Source organism: Cupressus sempervirens, chromosome 5 (genome assembly GCF_028749045.1).
Source record: "Cupressus sempervirens isolate cs-2001-9-10 chromosome 5, ASM2874904v1, whole genome shotgun sequence".
In the NCBI taxonomy this organism is placed as follows: domain Eukaryota; kingdom Viridiplantae; phylum Streptophyta; class Pinopsida; order Cupressales; family Cupressaceae; genus Cupressus; species Cupressus sempervirens.
Genome location: NC_143122.1, coordinates 1,038,138,288 through 1,038,154,666, shown reverse-complemented (window position 1 = coordinate 1,038,154,666; position 16,379 = coordinate 1,038,138,288). Strand labels below are relative to the sequence as shown.

At 36.6% G+C, this 16,379-nt stretch overlaps 1 protein-coding gene across 2 annotated transcripts in view; it reads right to left on the bottom strand.

Moving 5' to 3' along the window:
* LOC149559484 (uncharacterized) overlaps window positions 1–15,513 on the bottom strand; it is an 82,607-nt gene extending 67,094 nt beyond the window's left edge. For both annotated transcript variants that reach the window (XR_016365165.1, XM_089833406.1), the window contains exon 1: window positions 15,125–15,513. Coding sequence is in view for 1 of the 2 variants with exons in the window: in XM_089833406.1 (XP_089689532.1) it covers window positions 15,125–15,484 (360 nt within the window). In the remaining variant the exon portion in view is untranslated. The remainder of the gene's footprint in view (window positions 1–15,124) is intronic.
* Window positions 15,514–16,379: the final 866 nt, after the last annotated feature.

The following is a 16,379-nucleotide window of genomic DNA, read 5'->3' as shown; positions in this document are numbered from 1 at the left end:
TTGGAGAGATTGCCAACCTATCCAATAGTTGCACCAGGCAACCCTTCCTCAAGACAGTGGAAGCAACATAGAAGAGATATCGGCTCAGCTGCGTGAAGTCAAGGATTGGATCCATAATACAATCCAAGAAGGGTGAAACTTCTTGCCTTCCTTTGTCTCAACATTCAAGTCATTAGTGACTATTAGAGATAAATTCAGAACATTTGAAGGTGAATTTAGCCATTCCCAGACTACAGGCATTCATTGAGCTACCAGAGAAATATTTGGAAAGAGCCAAGTTGGTAGATGAAGGAGGATTGAGTACGGTGGAGTCTTGGTTTGTTGCCTTAACTATCAGATTGAGAATACTTGAAGAGGTACAGAGCGAGATTGCACAGCATAGCCTAGACGTTGACACTTCCATTTCAACTATGATGAGCGATGTTGGGGCTGCACTTGATTTTGAAGATATCAAAGAGGAGAACATCAATGAGACAGATTTCCGATCGAGATTGGATGAGTTGGGGAAGGTTGCCATCAAGAAGAAACAGTTGGGCACCCTTGCCTCCCTCAATGCCTTTATCGAATATACAAAATAGTATGAGAAGGACCATGAGAAGACACTGCAAGCAGCAAGCAACATGATTAATTCAGTTGAGCTCAAGATGAAACACACACCTTGTCCTCCCATGAAGGAAGTTAACGACAAGCTAGCCAAGTTCATTACTTTGGCTAAAAAGATGAAAGAAAAGGGTAGAACTATATTAGAAGATCATTTGATGCAAGCCCAAGTGGCAATTTCTCTTTCTTCTTGGATAGGACAAGTGTCTAATTCTGATTGGCTACCATTTTGGTGCCTTCTCATTGGTTGTCACTTTCTTTCTTTTTTTCATTGGTCCATTGATGAGGTGACGTCTTCTCATTGGCCAATGGGGTAGCAACCCTAATTAGGGTTTCTAGAATCCAATCTGGATCATTGGTTTTGCCTCTTAATCTCTATCGTTGGTTGTAATTTTGACCTCTATATAAGGCCATTTGCTCTCATTTGTAAAGGGTTGATGAAAATTGTTGCTCAAGATAATACCAAAATCGTTTTTCTTTCTCATTGTTGTGACTTGCATGGTGATTAAGAACTTTTGGTGTTGTTGCATGGTTTCTACTTCCAATAGTTAGAATAAGATTTTCTTTGAAGTTGCTAAAGTAGATTTCATCTCAAGAAGGTTGTTAAGTAGAGAGAAAAGTAGATGGATAGTTGCATGGTAGTATTAGTTGATGTTTGATAGGGACCTATAACTAGGCCACTAGCATTCTAGCAGCTTGTTGGAAAGCCTTGTGTGGTAAACTAGTTCCTTTCCCTTGAATCATTGCATCTATGGAGGTAAAGCCGCTAGTAAACTTTCATTAGATTCGATCCCCGTCCATTCACTAATCTTTCCATTCATAGGAGTAGGAGTAGAATAGTGAGTAGTTGAGTAGTCGAATTTCATTCTAGAAAGTTAGAAAGGTAAAAGTCATCAGAAGCATTATTGCCTCCTAACACAATCAACATTTTCTGGCACTACACCCACCGTCACCATCACCATCTCCATCAACATCATTCAAAACCCATACAAAACCATCGTCACCACCATCCCACCAAAAGTCCAAGTTGTCCTCGAACAAATAGCATAAGGGCGCCTACGTGATTACCAGCAAATCACATCGATATACCAAGTTAGTATCCACAGGTGTAAGGAACATTGGAGTTTTACTTATGTCTTCGTGAGTATTAACTTTTCAAGAGAGGAATTGACGATTTGATATTCCATATCAAGTGTTCAATTGCTATATGTTATGTAGTGGTAAAAAACTGACATCAACATTGCACAATATGGTTGCTTCAAACATGACTCTGTATTTGGTGGCTATTTGAAAATAATCTATGCTCATTCGAATGCTGGTTCAAATTTTCTGAGCATGAACTGTCATCTACCTTCCACTCAAATTATGAGCATTTCATTGTAAAACTAGCCTGAATTAATCACTCAGCCTTCTTATTTCCTGATGTGGCCACTGCCAGTTTGACTTGCATGTTGTGAGAGTTTTTTTTGTTTATCACTTCATAATCATTGAAGTCACTGTCTTTCATATCTGACCTGACTTATCATATCATTCGTTCTGAAATCTTTAACTACAATCTTCAAAACAACACTCCATGTTTTGCTCTCATCCACACTATGGAAAGAACAAGACATATATATTGTTGCATACTTTGTCTTTAACGATGATGTGGCAGGTTTCATTTCATAATAATTTGGCAAGTTTCATACACATAATATTGTGTATTCTCTGCAACAATTTATCAACTTCCCAAAACAATGGCATCTCTATGTATTTGGCGCTGAGAGTCATTAACATCTCCTTTGTTGTTCTCATTTTTCGATCATCCACCATGTTTGTATACTAGTTGCCTTGCAAATACTCACTTGCATGTTTTAGTTGTTGTTTGTAATAGGTATTGATGTTTACTCCTCCAATGTCTCCATTCTCTTCAATTTAGGGGCATCATCTGTCTATCCAATGCGGCTATAGAAGATATATGCCTTTATATTTAAGAGGACATCAAACAATGCTGACTGGCCTGTTAATATGCTGACTACATTATTTTTGATTGCTGACCATATTTCTTATAGTAGTTAAACATTATTGTCATATAGCTCGATACTTTCACAAGGGATTGGACACTGTACATTTCTTTAATACATAGATTCCCAATTTCTCTTCTTGATATCAATATCCCGTCGTGTAACCTTCTAAGTATTAATACTCTTGTAGTCATTGTCTAATCATATACATAATGCTGTGCTATTTGCATCTCCTCTCATACATGCTGATAGTATATGTCTCTATTATGCTGAACATAGCCGAGCATTTATCTCTGCCATTTTAACTTATTTTTCTTTAATTACAGAGACTCTTGAATCTATTAGATTTATTTTATTGACTTCAATATATGTCTCATATATATGCATTTCTTTCATGCCTTAGTTATCTCTCATGTATTAATTATTGAAGTCAATATATAGGCCTCTTTTAATATAATCTCCTACATATCTATATATTTCAATGTCTTGATCAAAATAAGATAAGAAGCCCTTTTCTTGTGTCTTTCTTGTTCTTCACTATTACTTATTGCTTTGTTGACATCAATGACAATTTAAGTCAATATCATTTTATCTTTGACTTCAATGACAATTTTCCATCACTCCAGTCAGGTCATGGAATCCCCAGTGCTTAACTTTATGTTTTATTTACAAAATGATATAGTGTAGCATAGCCGAAACCGCTTTAAAAGTTTGAGTAATGTTGTTAGAACCGATCAAGATATGATCCAATGTTCTCTCTCTATGTTTGTATCACAAGAATGCTTCAAAACTATGGCTTTTACTCATATAAGAAATTCTCTTTTCAGAATCATGAGTGACTAGACTGCAACTTATACAGGGATATCAAAAATATATTTCCTAAGATAAGAAACCACACCTTGTGAATCAAGAATAGATTTTCCAGAATTCAAATTATCTTTTATAATGCCAAGGCCAGATCGGCCATTGGCTGTAAATATAAATGCTTAAACATTCAAATTATCTTTTATAATGCCAAGGCCAAATCGGCAAATGCATTGGCTGTGATTTCAAATTCTTATACACCCACCCAATGATTCATCCACAAAGATCAGCATGGTCAAGATGAAGGGTGTGAAATGGCAATCATTGAACTATGGTGCCTACATGATAAAAGAAAAGAACCATCAGTAACTTAAGCAAGTAATATAAGATGTTTAAAATCCGTGTCAGCTCATGATAGTCCTTGTCAGCTCATGATAGTCCTTAGTATAGTCTTGCTGTCAAGTCAAGCAGTGGGTGATCGAGTACATAGTGCCCTCACAAATTCTTGGCCAATGTAGGTTAGTGGCATGCTTGTTGCTATGATCACTAGAGATTAGGATTGCTAGCAAGTAGGCATATAGGTGTATGGAAGGTATCCTAAACCTAGCTAGTTGTTTATCCGACACTCTAACACCAGGATACTCAGTGGTTGGACAGTGGTGCCCCAAGCCTAATCCCAGGGTAGGGATCATTAAGGGTCAGAGATTATGTGGGGATCATTAAGTGTCTATGGTTGGGAGGTTAAGTCCTTGGCAATGCTTATCCTCTCCTCTCGTAGCCAAGGCTTGCACAACTAAAGGTCAAAGTCAATTTGCAAGACGTCTAAAATTCCAATAGCTTGCTTTATATTTATGTTTTACATTTTCAGTTATGTATTGTAGTTAGATGATATGGTTCAGATTAGGACTCCTTTATTTGATTAAGAAGCAATTAAATCAGTTATTTCTTTACTTGAATATGTATAAATTGAAATGAAATGATAACCACGCCTAGATGATACTCAGGAAGTTATAATTGTCTTTCTTGTTACCTTGAACGAAAATGTTATTTCTGGTTATTTCCAATTTATTAAATTAGTATTAAAATTTAGCATGTTACAAAGTTGCTATGGCTAAGACTAATTTGATGGTGCTCATCTTTGTTGTTGAAGCAAAAATTTCCTCATAATCAATTCCTAAGAGAAGCCTCTAGCAACGAGAAGAGCCTTGTGCTTAGCTAGAGTACCATCAACATGGTATTTAACCCTATACACCCATTTGCATTCAATGGGTTTCTTCCCTAGAGGAAGATTTGACAGAACCCAAGAGTTATTCTTTACCAAGTTGTGGTGCTCAATGTCCATAGCTTGTTTTCACGCACGTCTCTTTTGCCTTTGTGGATGTTTGAGGCTCATACACACTTAGTGTTTACAATAAGAGCAAAATTTACAAAATCAGAGGGTTCTCTTCTTCCAAGTAGTTCTACTCTTGATGAGCTTATCATCATAAAACTTGATAAGCATCTTAGACCACCATTTAGGTCTGACAGTATAAGTGCCAGCATCATATGCAAGAGGTACAACGTGATCTAGTTCATTAAACAAAAGATCAAATGAATCCTGAGGAAAATCCGGTGGTGCAACTACATGTCTATGTGATCCCGCAGGAGAAAGAACTGGTGAAGGTGTAGGATTTGGAACAACTAAAGCCCTCCCATTAGGTGGAACTCATACCATAGGTTGATGCATCAAGGTCGAAGGGTAACTAAGAAATAATAGTGCTAAGGGATGGGAATTGGAGGAAGTATAAACAAGGAAGCCTAAAGGGGAGCCGTAGTAAAAAACAACAAGGTTCAGAGTTCAAGGTTATTTCATGACGAGTACCTGAGGAAGGGAAATCTAAAAGGTTGACAAATCAAAGGGAATCAAAATTGGGCAAGGTGGAATAATAGGACATAGCTTTAAGGGAATTGAAGTTAGGCAGAGTAGATTGATAGGTTAAGAAAATTGAATTGTCAATTGCACTACATGCTACATTAATACCTAGTTCAACTCGGACATTTGAAACAAGATCTAGAAACCAATTACAAAATACAAAATGCACTAACAAAATACAAGAGCATCTTAATATCATTATTTCTTGATGTTTTCTAAGTTTTGGCAATGATTTCCTCTTGTTTGTCCTCTTTTTAATGGTTTTGTTTTGCTGATTGGAGTGTTGGATTGGATTTTATTTTAGTTTGCTTCTATGTCAGACCATATCTTCTACTTGTATCTCTCTTTGGGGCCTTTAGGCTAGCAGAGTGACTCGGCCTTCATTTGTTATTTTGGTCAATTAGGTGCTCACTTGCTATTTGACATAAACAATTGACTAGTTGACTATTATTTTGAGGCAAAGATTTATTTCCTCTAATTTCTAACTGATAAAGTGCAACTAAACCTACACCTACTTTTTATCAATAAAGTTCAAATCAGTCATGCCTTTTGGGCTAACTAATGCGCTGAGAATATCTAATTGGCTCATTAATGAGGTACTGAACAAATTTTTGGGTAAGTTTGTCACTATTTACCTAGATGATAATTTGATCTTCAATAAGACATTGGAAGCATATAATGCATATTTATAGGGTCTTTGAGAGGCTAAGGAAAGAAAAAATGTTGATTAGACTGAAGAAGTGCAATTGTGTGGAGTTAGTGTATATGGGATTTGTAGTTTCAGCAGTTTGAAACTAGACCTGAAAAAGGTGGACTACCCTCGAAAGACCTACTCCAAGGAGTGCTAGTGAGGTAAGATATTTTCATGGTTTGGCTAGTTTTTACAAATAGTTTATCAAGAGTTATAGTAGTGTTTGTGGACCCTTAACTAAAACAATGAGAGAGGATAGGAAAGAGTTTAACAGGACTAAAGGAGCAAACAAGAGTTTTGAATTATTGAAACATAAAGGAAAGAGTTTAACTAGACTAAAGGAGCAAACAAGAGTTTTGAATTATTGAAACAGAAAGTTACAGAATAGCCTATTTAGATAAGGTGTTTCAGGTAGACTGTGATGCTAATAGTAATGTCATTAGACCCTATTTTGAACCAAGAAGGTAGACCTGATGCTTACTTCAGTGAAAAGTTAAATGATGTCAAAAAAAAAAATTGTTTATGATCATGAGTTTTATGCTATAGTTTAGGCATTGAAGAATTGGTAAGACTATATGGTCTATTAAAGAGCATGTTTCAAATCGAGACACCAAGTTTGATGAGTACTTTTTGGCAAACATTGTGGAAGAAGTTAAAGACAAATTTGAAGTTCAACTCATCATATCATCCACAAACTAAAGTGGTACATAGGAGTTTGGAAAATTTGCTGAGATGTTTGGTTGGACATAAGTCAAAGGGATGGGATTTGATTTTACCATAGGCACAATTTGCATAAAATAATTATGTCAATAGAAGCGCTAGTAAATCACCATTACAGATAGATGATGGAAGTAGTCCCAGAAATACTTCTAAATTAAGAAACTTCGACAAAAGGGTAAGGAACTTCGACAAAAGGGTGACAAGTAGTGTTGAAGTTGAATATTTTGCAGAACACTTGATGAACATTCATGAGGCGAGGAAGAACGTTACCAAAATGAATACACAACACAAAGCTAAGGCAGATGAGAAAAGAAGACATAACAAATCTCAAATTCGAGATGAAGTCATGATTCATTTGAGGAAGAAGAGATTTCTAGTGGGAACATATAATAAGTTGGCGATGAAAAAGTTTAGACCATGCAAGATATTGAAAAAGCATGATTTGGGAAATGCCTACTAAGTAAAGTTGCCAAGTGAACTGAATGTTTCACCAATGTCCATTTCAAATCTGATAAAGTATCATGAAGGTGTCAAAGATGAGGTTGCGGAAGGACAGTGAAGTATTCTAGCAACTACTTCAGCTATAGAGGAGATAGAAGGAAACTTATACAATCATGTTGGCAGAAGCACAAGAAATAGGACATATGAAGAATATCTGGTCAAATGCAAAGGACGACTTGTTGAAGATTCATAATGGCTGACAAGGGAGGAGGTTAACCATCTTGGTTTTCCTCTGAACACTTAAAACGTGATAGGGTGACTTCTCAAATTACCCAGGGTGTCTGATATAGGACCATCCCCGGTGTAAGGGCAATCTTGCATCACCTAAAATTATTTATGTTTTGTCTTTTTGGGTTATTTGAGTGCAAAGTTACTATTTCTAGAGGCTTAATATATTATTAAGTTGGTTGTTTGAACTCAGAATGTTCTGATTTCATCCCTCGAGGTTCATATTATATCAGCTTGCAAGTAAAGTTTCATTACAATATCAAGTCTATTTGTGAAGTTATTGAATATTTTCAGTATTAGCAACAAGGTGTAAAAACTTTGAACTCAAATTTGAAGGCTTTAGAGGCTCTGAAAAGGGTCAAACCAAGACTAACAAGAGCTTGCACAATAAAGCATTGTAGATCAAGTCATGGCATTTTCAAAATGGAGTTATAATAGTCAATCAAAGCAATTGGCAATGAGTTTGGTCTTCGAAAGTCATGCCACCTAAAATGAGCAAACTGAAATTTCTTCAAAAAAAAAAAAGAGTTCCAAAAGTTGTTGGGGCCTACTCGAATGTAATAAAATATGAAAAATAATAATAATTTAGGGTTGGTCATGTAATAACCCCAACTGGCTCTATCCTTAACAATCATCAATTTTCCTTTGCTAATCAATAGTCTAACATTTCGTCCAACATGTGCCAGTCTTTACTATTATTGTTGCAAATTTGATAATTTAATTTTCGAAATTACACTAGAGAATGTGATTGGGCACTTACAATTTCAGATTCAGTAAATATTAATAAGTTTGCATGAATATCAACATTAATTCATAATTTTGCCCTACAAACTATGCAATTATATAATTATGAAAGATGAAGGACTTGCTGCAGCTTTAATTTATTACCAACAATGTTTCAAACAAATCGTAGCAGCAATAATATTTTAAAATGCCAAGAACCTGGAAATATGGATTGATTTTGACTTTTAATTTTAGTCCAATGTGACCTACAGCAGCCCCAATAATATCTATTGTAGGCCATATAATTGAACCCAACTCTTGAAAATTGTAACACGGCCCCTCAAGAATGTCACACAAACCCTTCCTAGGCAAACATGATCCTGCAATTGATAAATTGCTGCCCTATAGTGAAACGGCAAGCTCTCTAACACTCAAATTGAACTCCCAACCAGGAGTTAAAAACATAAAATTAATAATTCAACCTTCAATTCATTCTCCAAAATCCAGTCTTCAGCACTTGTTCAATCAACTTTTCAATAACAATAGATATAGCAGAGAAGCAATTACAATTTGCTTACCTCAACAGCAAATTGCACAAGATAAACGTAGAATCTAACCCTTATACTTCAGCAAGGGCACAAACCACAAACTCAAAACTATCACAAAGACAACAAGCAAAGAGATAAACAAATAATCGAATGCTTTTCTCATCAAATGTTCTCATATTTATAATCTCCAAATCGCACTAGTTTCCCAAATGAACTCCACTTAAGAACCTTCCTCTACACAACATTAAAATATAATAAAGTGCCATTAATATAATTTATTAATTGATTTTGGCTCCAAAAATGACCTTTTCCACCATAACTTAATATTTTGACAGGCAAGGCCACTGTTTCTTGTTCCCACAATTTAAAACTCTTTTGTCCCGATTTCAACAAGCTATGATACTGAGGTGACCAACCAACGACACCAACAAAAAAAATAACCAACAATAATAATAATTCACCCGTCTTGCAAAAATAACTAACGAAGCATCAGAATCGAAATCTAAAAACACTAAAGTGATCCTAATGATGAAAGACAATGAATGAATCTAACAAGGTGACTTACTATAAATAGACGCTCTCTCCAAGATTCTTGTAGCCCAAACCGGACGCCCAAAATAAAAACTGCGAGCATCACCCATCTCTAACTCAACTGAGCTCATCAAAACCAACAATTCGACATACTATAAACAGTAAGTCCCTCAAATGGAGCCAAAACACACTATAGTCTGCTGAAAAGTCTATAACGCCACAACTGAGACCCTCAAATCCCATTGTCAACTCACAAGGGTCACAATGGTGAACTGACCAAGCCAACTGTAGGAACGTACTAAAAATGGGGACATTACAATCCTCCCTCCCTAAGATTGCTTGTCCCCAAGCAATCCTAGAGCAAAATGAACATCACAGTCCACATGGATCCCATGGGTAGAATTGCGTACTATCCATGTTGTGTACAAGCGACTTCTATAGCACCAATACCCAAATAACGAACATCACCATTAGAATCCTCTGAAAACTGACCCTAGGCGCTAATGAAGGCAATAACTCATCAAAACTCAACCCAACTGAAATACCAACTCTGTCCATACCTAAGTCCCCATCAAACTGACACTCACACCCAACTACACTATGGAGATGGTAACAACCATAAGTACCTGAATAACTATCATCAACTCCAAACACTGTTAAAGTGTCCTGGGTGTGTGAATCCTGCAAGTGGTCTAACTTGCAACTGTTGATCCCATCTGCAGAAGATGGAGCTAACCCATCCCATAACGGACGGTATGAAACTGAAGCCAACCCACAACAACGCAAAACTAAATGCTCTACCTGTGGCTCAAACGAAAAGTCCGATTGGGCAAGATCTTGGGCAATCCTCTCAAGAAACCCAACCTCAAAATCCCTGTCGGGAAGCATAATAGACAGAGTCTCTACAATCTTTCCCACCAACCTCTAAATAGCACGAGAGCCTAGGATGAGAGTACTGTCAGACACTTTGTATGAATCCTCCTGCACATCCAAACTCTCCAAAGGATACTCCATGAAAGACTCTGTGCAGTAGAAATTATACGTGGAAGCATCAACCTGCTCCTCTACAACCCACAATTGATTGGCACCACCAACTATCCAATGTTATCAACTGTATGAGATGAAGAAATAGATTAGCTTCCAACAAAAGGAAGCAAATCATCATAAGAGTTCCACTCCACTGATACTGTTACCTCATACGTACTTACTGCACCCATATCCTGGACAAATTTGTCGACCACATCATTGTGTCCCTCATCCCCAAATGTGAAAGCGAACTCACCACCAACCACAATATGTAATTGAACAGGGTCTGGGGCAGGTATCGATTGTACCCGCTCTAACTCCACAATAACCTTATCCAACTGTGACTGTGACTCCTGAAGAGCCAACTAAGTATAGTGAAGAGAATCCACAATCACCTCAAGCTCCTGGGTGAGCTCAATCAGCTCCTCTTTCCCTAACAATGTCTCATAAAAGGTGTTGCCCCACTCTAGAAGGTAATCCCTGTCAGCAACTAACTGAGAGTAACTATGTTTCAAGATCCTGACAACCTCTCGGAGCGCATGAACCTCTACTAGAGATAGACTACTATCAATGTGCTCATCTGACACAAGAGCACCCCAACCTGATGTAGCTAGCATTTGACAGACCCCATCATAATGCTCAAAAGCTGAAGAGATGTCACTTTCACTCACCTTTAGTTGACTGGTCACATGATGCCCCTGTAACCCATGCCTCCTACAAGCTCTCTGTCTCATTTAACTGCAGTGGGAAAGAAAACTAAATCCGAACTGTCCACCACAAGATCGCTCATATGTGTGCTATCATCCTTGCACAACTCTGCATCCAAGATACAACTACTATGTACCTCAACCAACTCCTCATTCGAAGAAATGGAAGCCCTCGCATTTCTTAACTTCCACTTCAATAGTAAGATCTTGTAAACATCAATCCTGGGACCCATCCAAAACCTCCTCGAAGTCATCACCCAATATCTGACAAGGGGTGTCATACCCACTGCAGCTCATAGGATCATCAAATAAACATCAACTTTGTCCATACTATTTGCAACCACATCTCCCAATAAAGCCTCAACTGCTAACACCTGACTCTGCATACATGACTCAGCGTCAGGGTGTGAATCAATAATACTAGAGCAAGAACCCACATCTACTGACTCTAATGTAACACCCAGATCACCAACATTACAACTGGGTGACTCCATATGTGCCTCAGTCCCACCTAAGGAAGCAACTGCCTCCTACACTGGAGCAACACTACAATAGATGACATATAAGTCTCCAATAACAACTCCCTCCTCGAGAGAGTCTGAACAGTCAGTGATAACTACAGCATCAACTACCTTTGAACTAACCATAGCAACTACTCTAGAAGCCTCAACCTATTGAAGCTCAGTGTTGTCCTCCAAGGGCACTAACACATCCACATGTCCCTGTGAAATAAGTCCATCATCAACAGTGTAGATAGGACTAACAGATGTCGTACTAAATATAGGTACATCTGCGTCATCAGAGCATTCATTTTCATGCTAACTTCATCATTACTCCACCAGCTTCTAGAACTACCAATCCTGTGTTTGTCCATGGTGCTAGAAAATGCTAGAGTGTTGGTCACTCCAAATGCAACAACAAATCTGAAAATAAAATAACTTTCCTACCCCACAGAATGGCAAGAAATGGTTCTGATAACCCTATAATAACCCCAACTAGTTATATCCTTAACAATCGTCAATTTTCCTTTGCTAATCAATAGTCTAAGATTTCCTCAAACATTTGGTAGTCTTTACTGTTATTGTTGCAAATTTGATAATCTGATTTTGAAATTACACTAGAGAATGCGATTGGGCACTTACAATTTTAGATCAATTAAATATTAAGAAGTTTGTATGAATGTCAACATTAATTCATAATTCTGCCCTACGCACTGTGCAATTATATACTTATGAAAGACAAAGGATTTGCTGCAACTTTAATTCATTACCAACAATGTTTCAAACAAATAGTAGCAGCAATTAAATTTAAAAATGCCAAGAACCTAGAAATATAGATTGGCTTTGACTTTTAAGTTGCAGTCCAATGTGAATCTACAATAGCCCCAATAGTATATATCGCAAGCCATATAATTAACACAGCTCCTGAATATTGTAACACGGCCCCTCAGAAATGTCACACAAACCCTCCTTAGATGAACATGACCCTGCAATTGATAAACTGCTTCCCTATGGTGAAACAACAGCTCTCTAACACTCAAATTGAACTCCCAACCAAGATGTACAAGCATAAAATTAATAACTCAGCCTTCAATTCATTCTCCAGGATCCAATCTTCAACACTTGTTCAATCAACTTCTCAATAACAATAGATAGAATAGAGAAGCAATTACAATTTGCTTTACCTAAGCAACAAATTACAATATAAACTTAGAATCTAACTCTTATACTTCAGCAAGAGCACAAAACCACAAACTCAGAATTGTCACAAAGACAACAAACAAAGAGATAAACAAATAATCAAATGTTTTTCTCATCAAATGTCATATTTATTATCTCCAAATGGCACCAATTTCCCAAAAAAGCTACACTTAAGAAGCTTCCTCTACACAACATTAAAATATAATAAAGTGTCATTAATATAATTTATTAATTTCTTTTGGCTCCAAAAATGATTGTTTCCACCATAACTTAATATTTTGACACACAAGGCCATTGTTTCTTGTTCCCCATGATTTTAAAACTTTTTGTCCCAGTTCCAACGAGCTATGATATTAAGATGACCAACCAACAACAACAACAAAAATAACAACCTCAGTGTATTTAGATGAATTATAATAACTCACCCGTCTTGCGAAAACAACTAAAGAAGCATTAAAATCGAAATCTAACAAAACCAAAGTGATCCTAATGATGAAAGGCGATGAATGAACTTGACGGCATGACTTACTATAAGTAGATGCTCCCTCCAAGATTCTTGGAGCCCAAAATAAAAACCGAGAGCATCGCCCAACTCCTCTAACTCAACTGAGCTCATCAAAACCAACAATTTGACATATTATAAATAGTAAGTCCCTCAAATGAAGCCAAAACACACCATAGGTTGTTGAAAAGCCTATAACCCCACAACTGAGACCCTAAAATCCCACTATCAGCTCACAAGGGTCGCGATGGTGAACTGACCAAGCCAACTGTAAGAACCTGCTAAAAATGGGGACATTATAGGTTAGCCTAAAAGTCTAGGGTTAAATTTCTAGAACCTTAATAGATGGGGGAAAATTGCCTAAATAAAGAAGGCCCAAAAGGTTGTCTAGAACAATTCTACGATGTTGATAGTGGCTCCAGCTTTCAGAATATTGTAAGGAAAATGCCTATGTGGCTTTGCATGTATTTCTGAAATTGGTAAATCATAATAATATAATTCCATACTTTTGGAGATAATAATAAGCCAACTTTCTATTCTTACTTCTTGTTATTTTTCTATTTTTTTTATGTGTTTGTGTTGTGAATAGAAGTACCCTCCATCAAGAGTCCACATTTCAATAGTAATGGTGTACAATCTTATCTACTTGCATTCACTATTTATGCAAGTAGGAGGAAAAACATCGGTTGTTTCTCTTTGATTTTCTACATTTTTAGGTTTCCAGTTTCTTTATCTTTTGGTTCACCAAGATATCCCCAAGTAATATATTTACTTTTATGATTGAAGCCATTCAGATTGACAAGTTTAGTTGAAACGTTGTGAAAATCTACAATTGCTACAAAATCAGCCCATAAGTTCACTCAAAATATAAGACTATGACATATCAAATAGGGAGTACATTTAAAATGGCCCATATCTACACTTATTTAAAACATACAACAACATTGCAGTGCAATTCATTTAAGAATGCTCTGAGCATCCCACAACATTGGAAAAAAATAAAGAAATACAAAGCTGCAAACAGTTTTCAAAGACATGCAGACTGGCAATCTACCACTGAAATTTTTGTCGAAACAGACAAATACAAAATTCACTGATTCTAACATTACAAATTTCAAGGATATTGGAAATTATTGGACATATTGCAACGGTTAGAACCTACTCCACATTAATATGAATTGTCCGCACACATTCTCCAGTTTTTAGTAGGGTTGTACAGTAGATTTCTTTTAGTTCATTTCTTCGTAAACAAAAAATCATCTGTGTTATATCTCCTTCCATATCAATCAAACACAGTTAACTGCAGATATATGTCTGGGGAAATATTTACGTTTTAACATTTATAGCACATCAATTCCCGTGAGATAGAAAAACTGTGAAATGTATATTTATAGCCAACTGCGTGCAAATATGCATTTTCTTACTTCTAAATTTATAACATGTAGAGCATGCCAACTAAGATCCATCAAAAAATTACAAGCTGTAAAATTTGTTGGACTCTTCTAGAGTCAAGTGTGGGTTGAAATTTCTATTCATCTGTGTTAGTTCCATCTTAAGATAGGAGAAGATTAACACAAATATCTGTATGCAGGAATCAAGAAGAATCCAAACGTTGACACACTGTCTTCAATCTGCCCATCCATCAAGATGGAATCAACCGAGAGACCAAAATGTTGTACATAATTCCCAATTGTAATTACTTCCAGAACTACCAAACTAAGCTTATTTATATACAAGGCAAATTAACTTCACGTCTAAAGGAATAAGGTGCATTCTCATTTCCAAGCTAGAAATCAAACCTTTGAAGCTTCATATATACAAGTTATGCTGGCAAGCATAAGTTCATATAATTTTTTATGAAATATTTGCACCAAAAAACACCATAGCTTTTTAACTGGTAATAAAGTATTCAAATTCGCGAAAACTACCTGCGAAGTGAGGTCTGCAGATGTGTAAATAGAGGCAGCTGTCACACTCTTGGTCAAAACGGGATGCTTCTCAATCATTTGCAGATACCATCTTATAAATGCATTGGTCGACGCAAAACTTGCTCCCGCAGTCGTCACCTCAGAGCTTCTTAAAACACGAGAAGACGTAAAAGACCTCGAATGTTGCCTCACGGAGTTTATAAACATACTTAGGCAACCGTATGCAGGCGCCAGGGTTTTACCAGGGGTTTTAGAAACCACAAAATCTTGGGCATTTGATGCAAAATTTCGCCGGGACTTCAACAGCTGCTGCCATATCGGTGAAGCGGCGCCAAATCTAGACGCTAAGACGCGCTTCATTCCAGGAGAAAAATATGAATTTTGCAGACGCCAAGCTGCTTGGCGAAGGCAGAGAGTATATAGGAAAGCTCCCGAATATTCGATAGCCTGGAGTATCTTTAATTTGAAAAATATTCAGGGCGAAATAGTTTGCCCTAGTAAAGTGCTCTGCTTTATACATAATATTTTATTGATCACGTGTATAATAAGTAAGGGCTGACGTGGCCCTCGTGGGGACCATTGAAGTTCAGTCACTTCCCGTTGTCTTGCATGCTGGGGAGTGTGTTACGGAATATGACATCTTTTTAAATTACTTACGATGTGAAAGAAGTCAAAAGTAGAGCTGATTTCGTGAGGGTGATCATCTAGTATAAGATTTGTCAAGTTGAGGTGTCCATAAATGTTTATTTAATTAATATCTAGGCTAGCTCTTGAACCTTAAGAGGTTCAAGGGACAAGTCGATGAAGTGTTGTAACATTGCTATTGATGAAAGTTGATGGATTGGATTCACAATAATAATTAAACACAAAATAAACAGTACACGCATTTATAGAAATTACAAAATGATTTCATTGTCTTATATTTGTCTACATTTCCATTAGCTTTAAACTTAGTCTTATAAACCCATTTTACACCAATGCAATCTTTGTTCTTAGGCAAATCAACTATTTCTCATGTATCATTTCTCTCAATAGGTTATATTTCATCATTCATTGCATTAATCCACTGCGTTTCCTTAATTGTGTCTTCAAAATATATAAGATCTTGAGCAAATAAAGCAATATTTGATTGCAAATCTATTCTACTTCCTTGATCATAAATCTCACTCAAGCTTCTAGTTTTCTTGCTTGTAATCCTTGATCTCAATTGTGCAAGTATAGAGTTTGAATCATTACTTACTTGTGAATTCGAAGA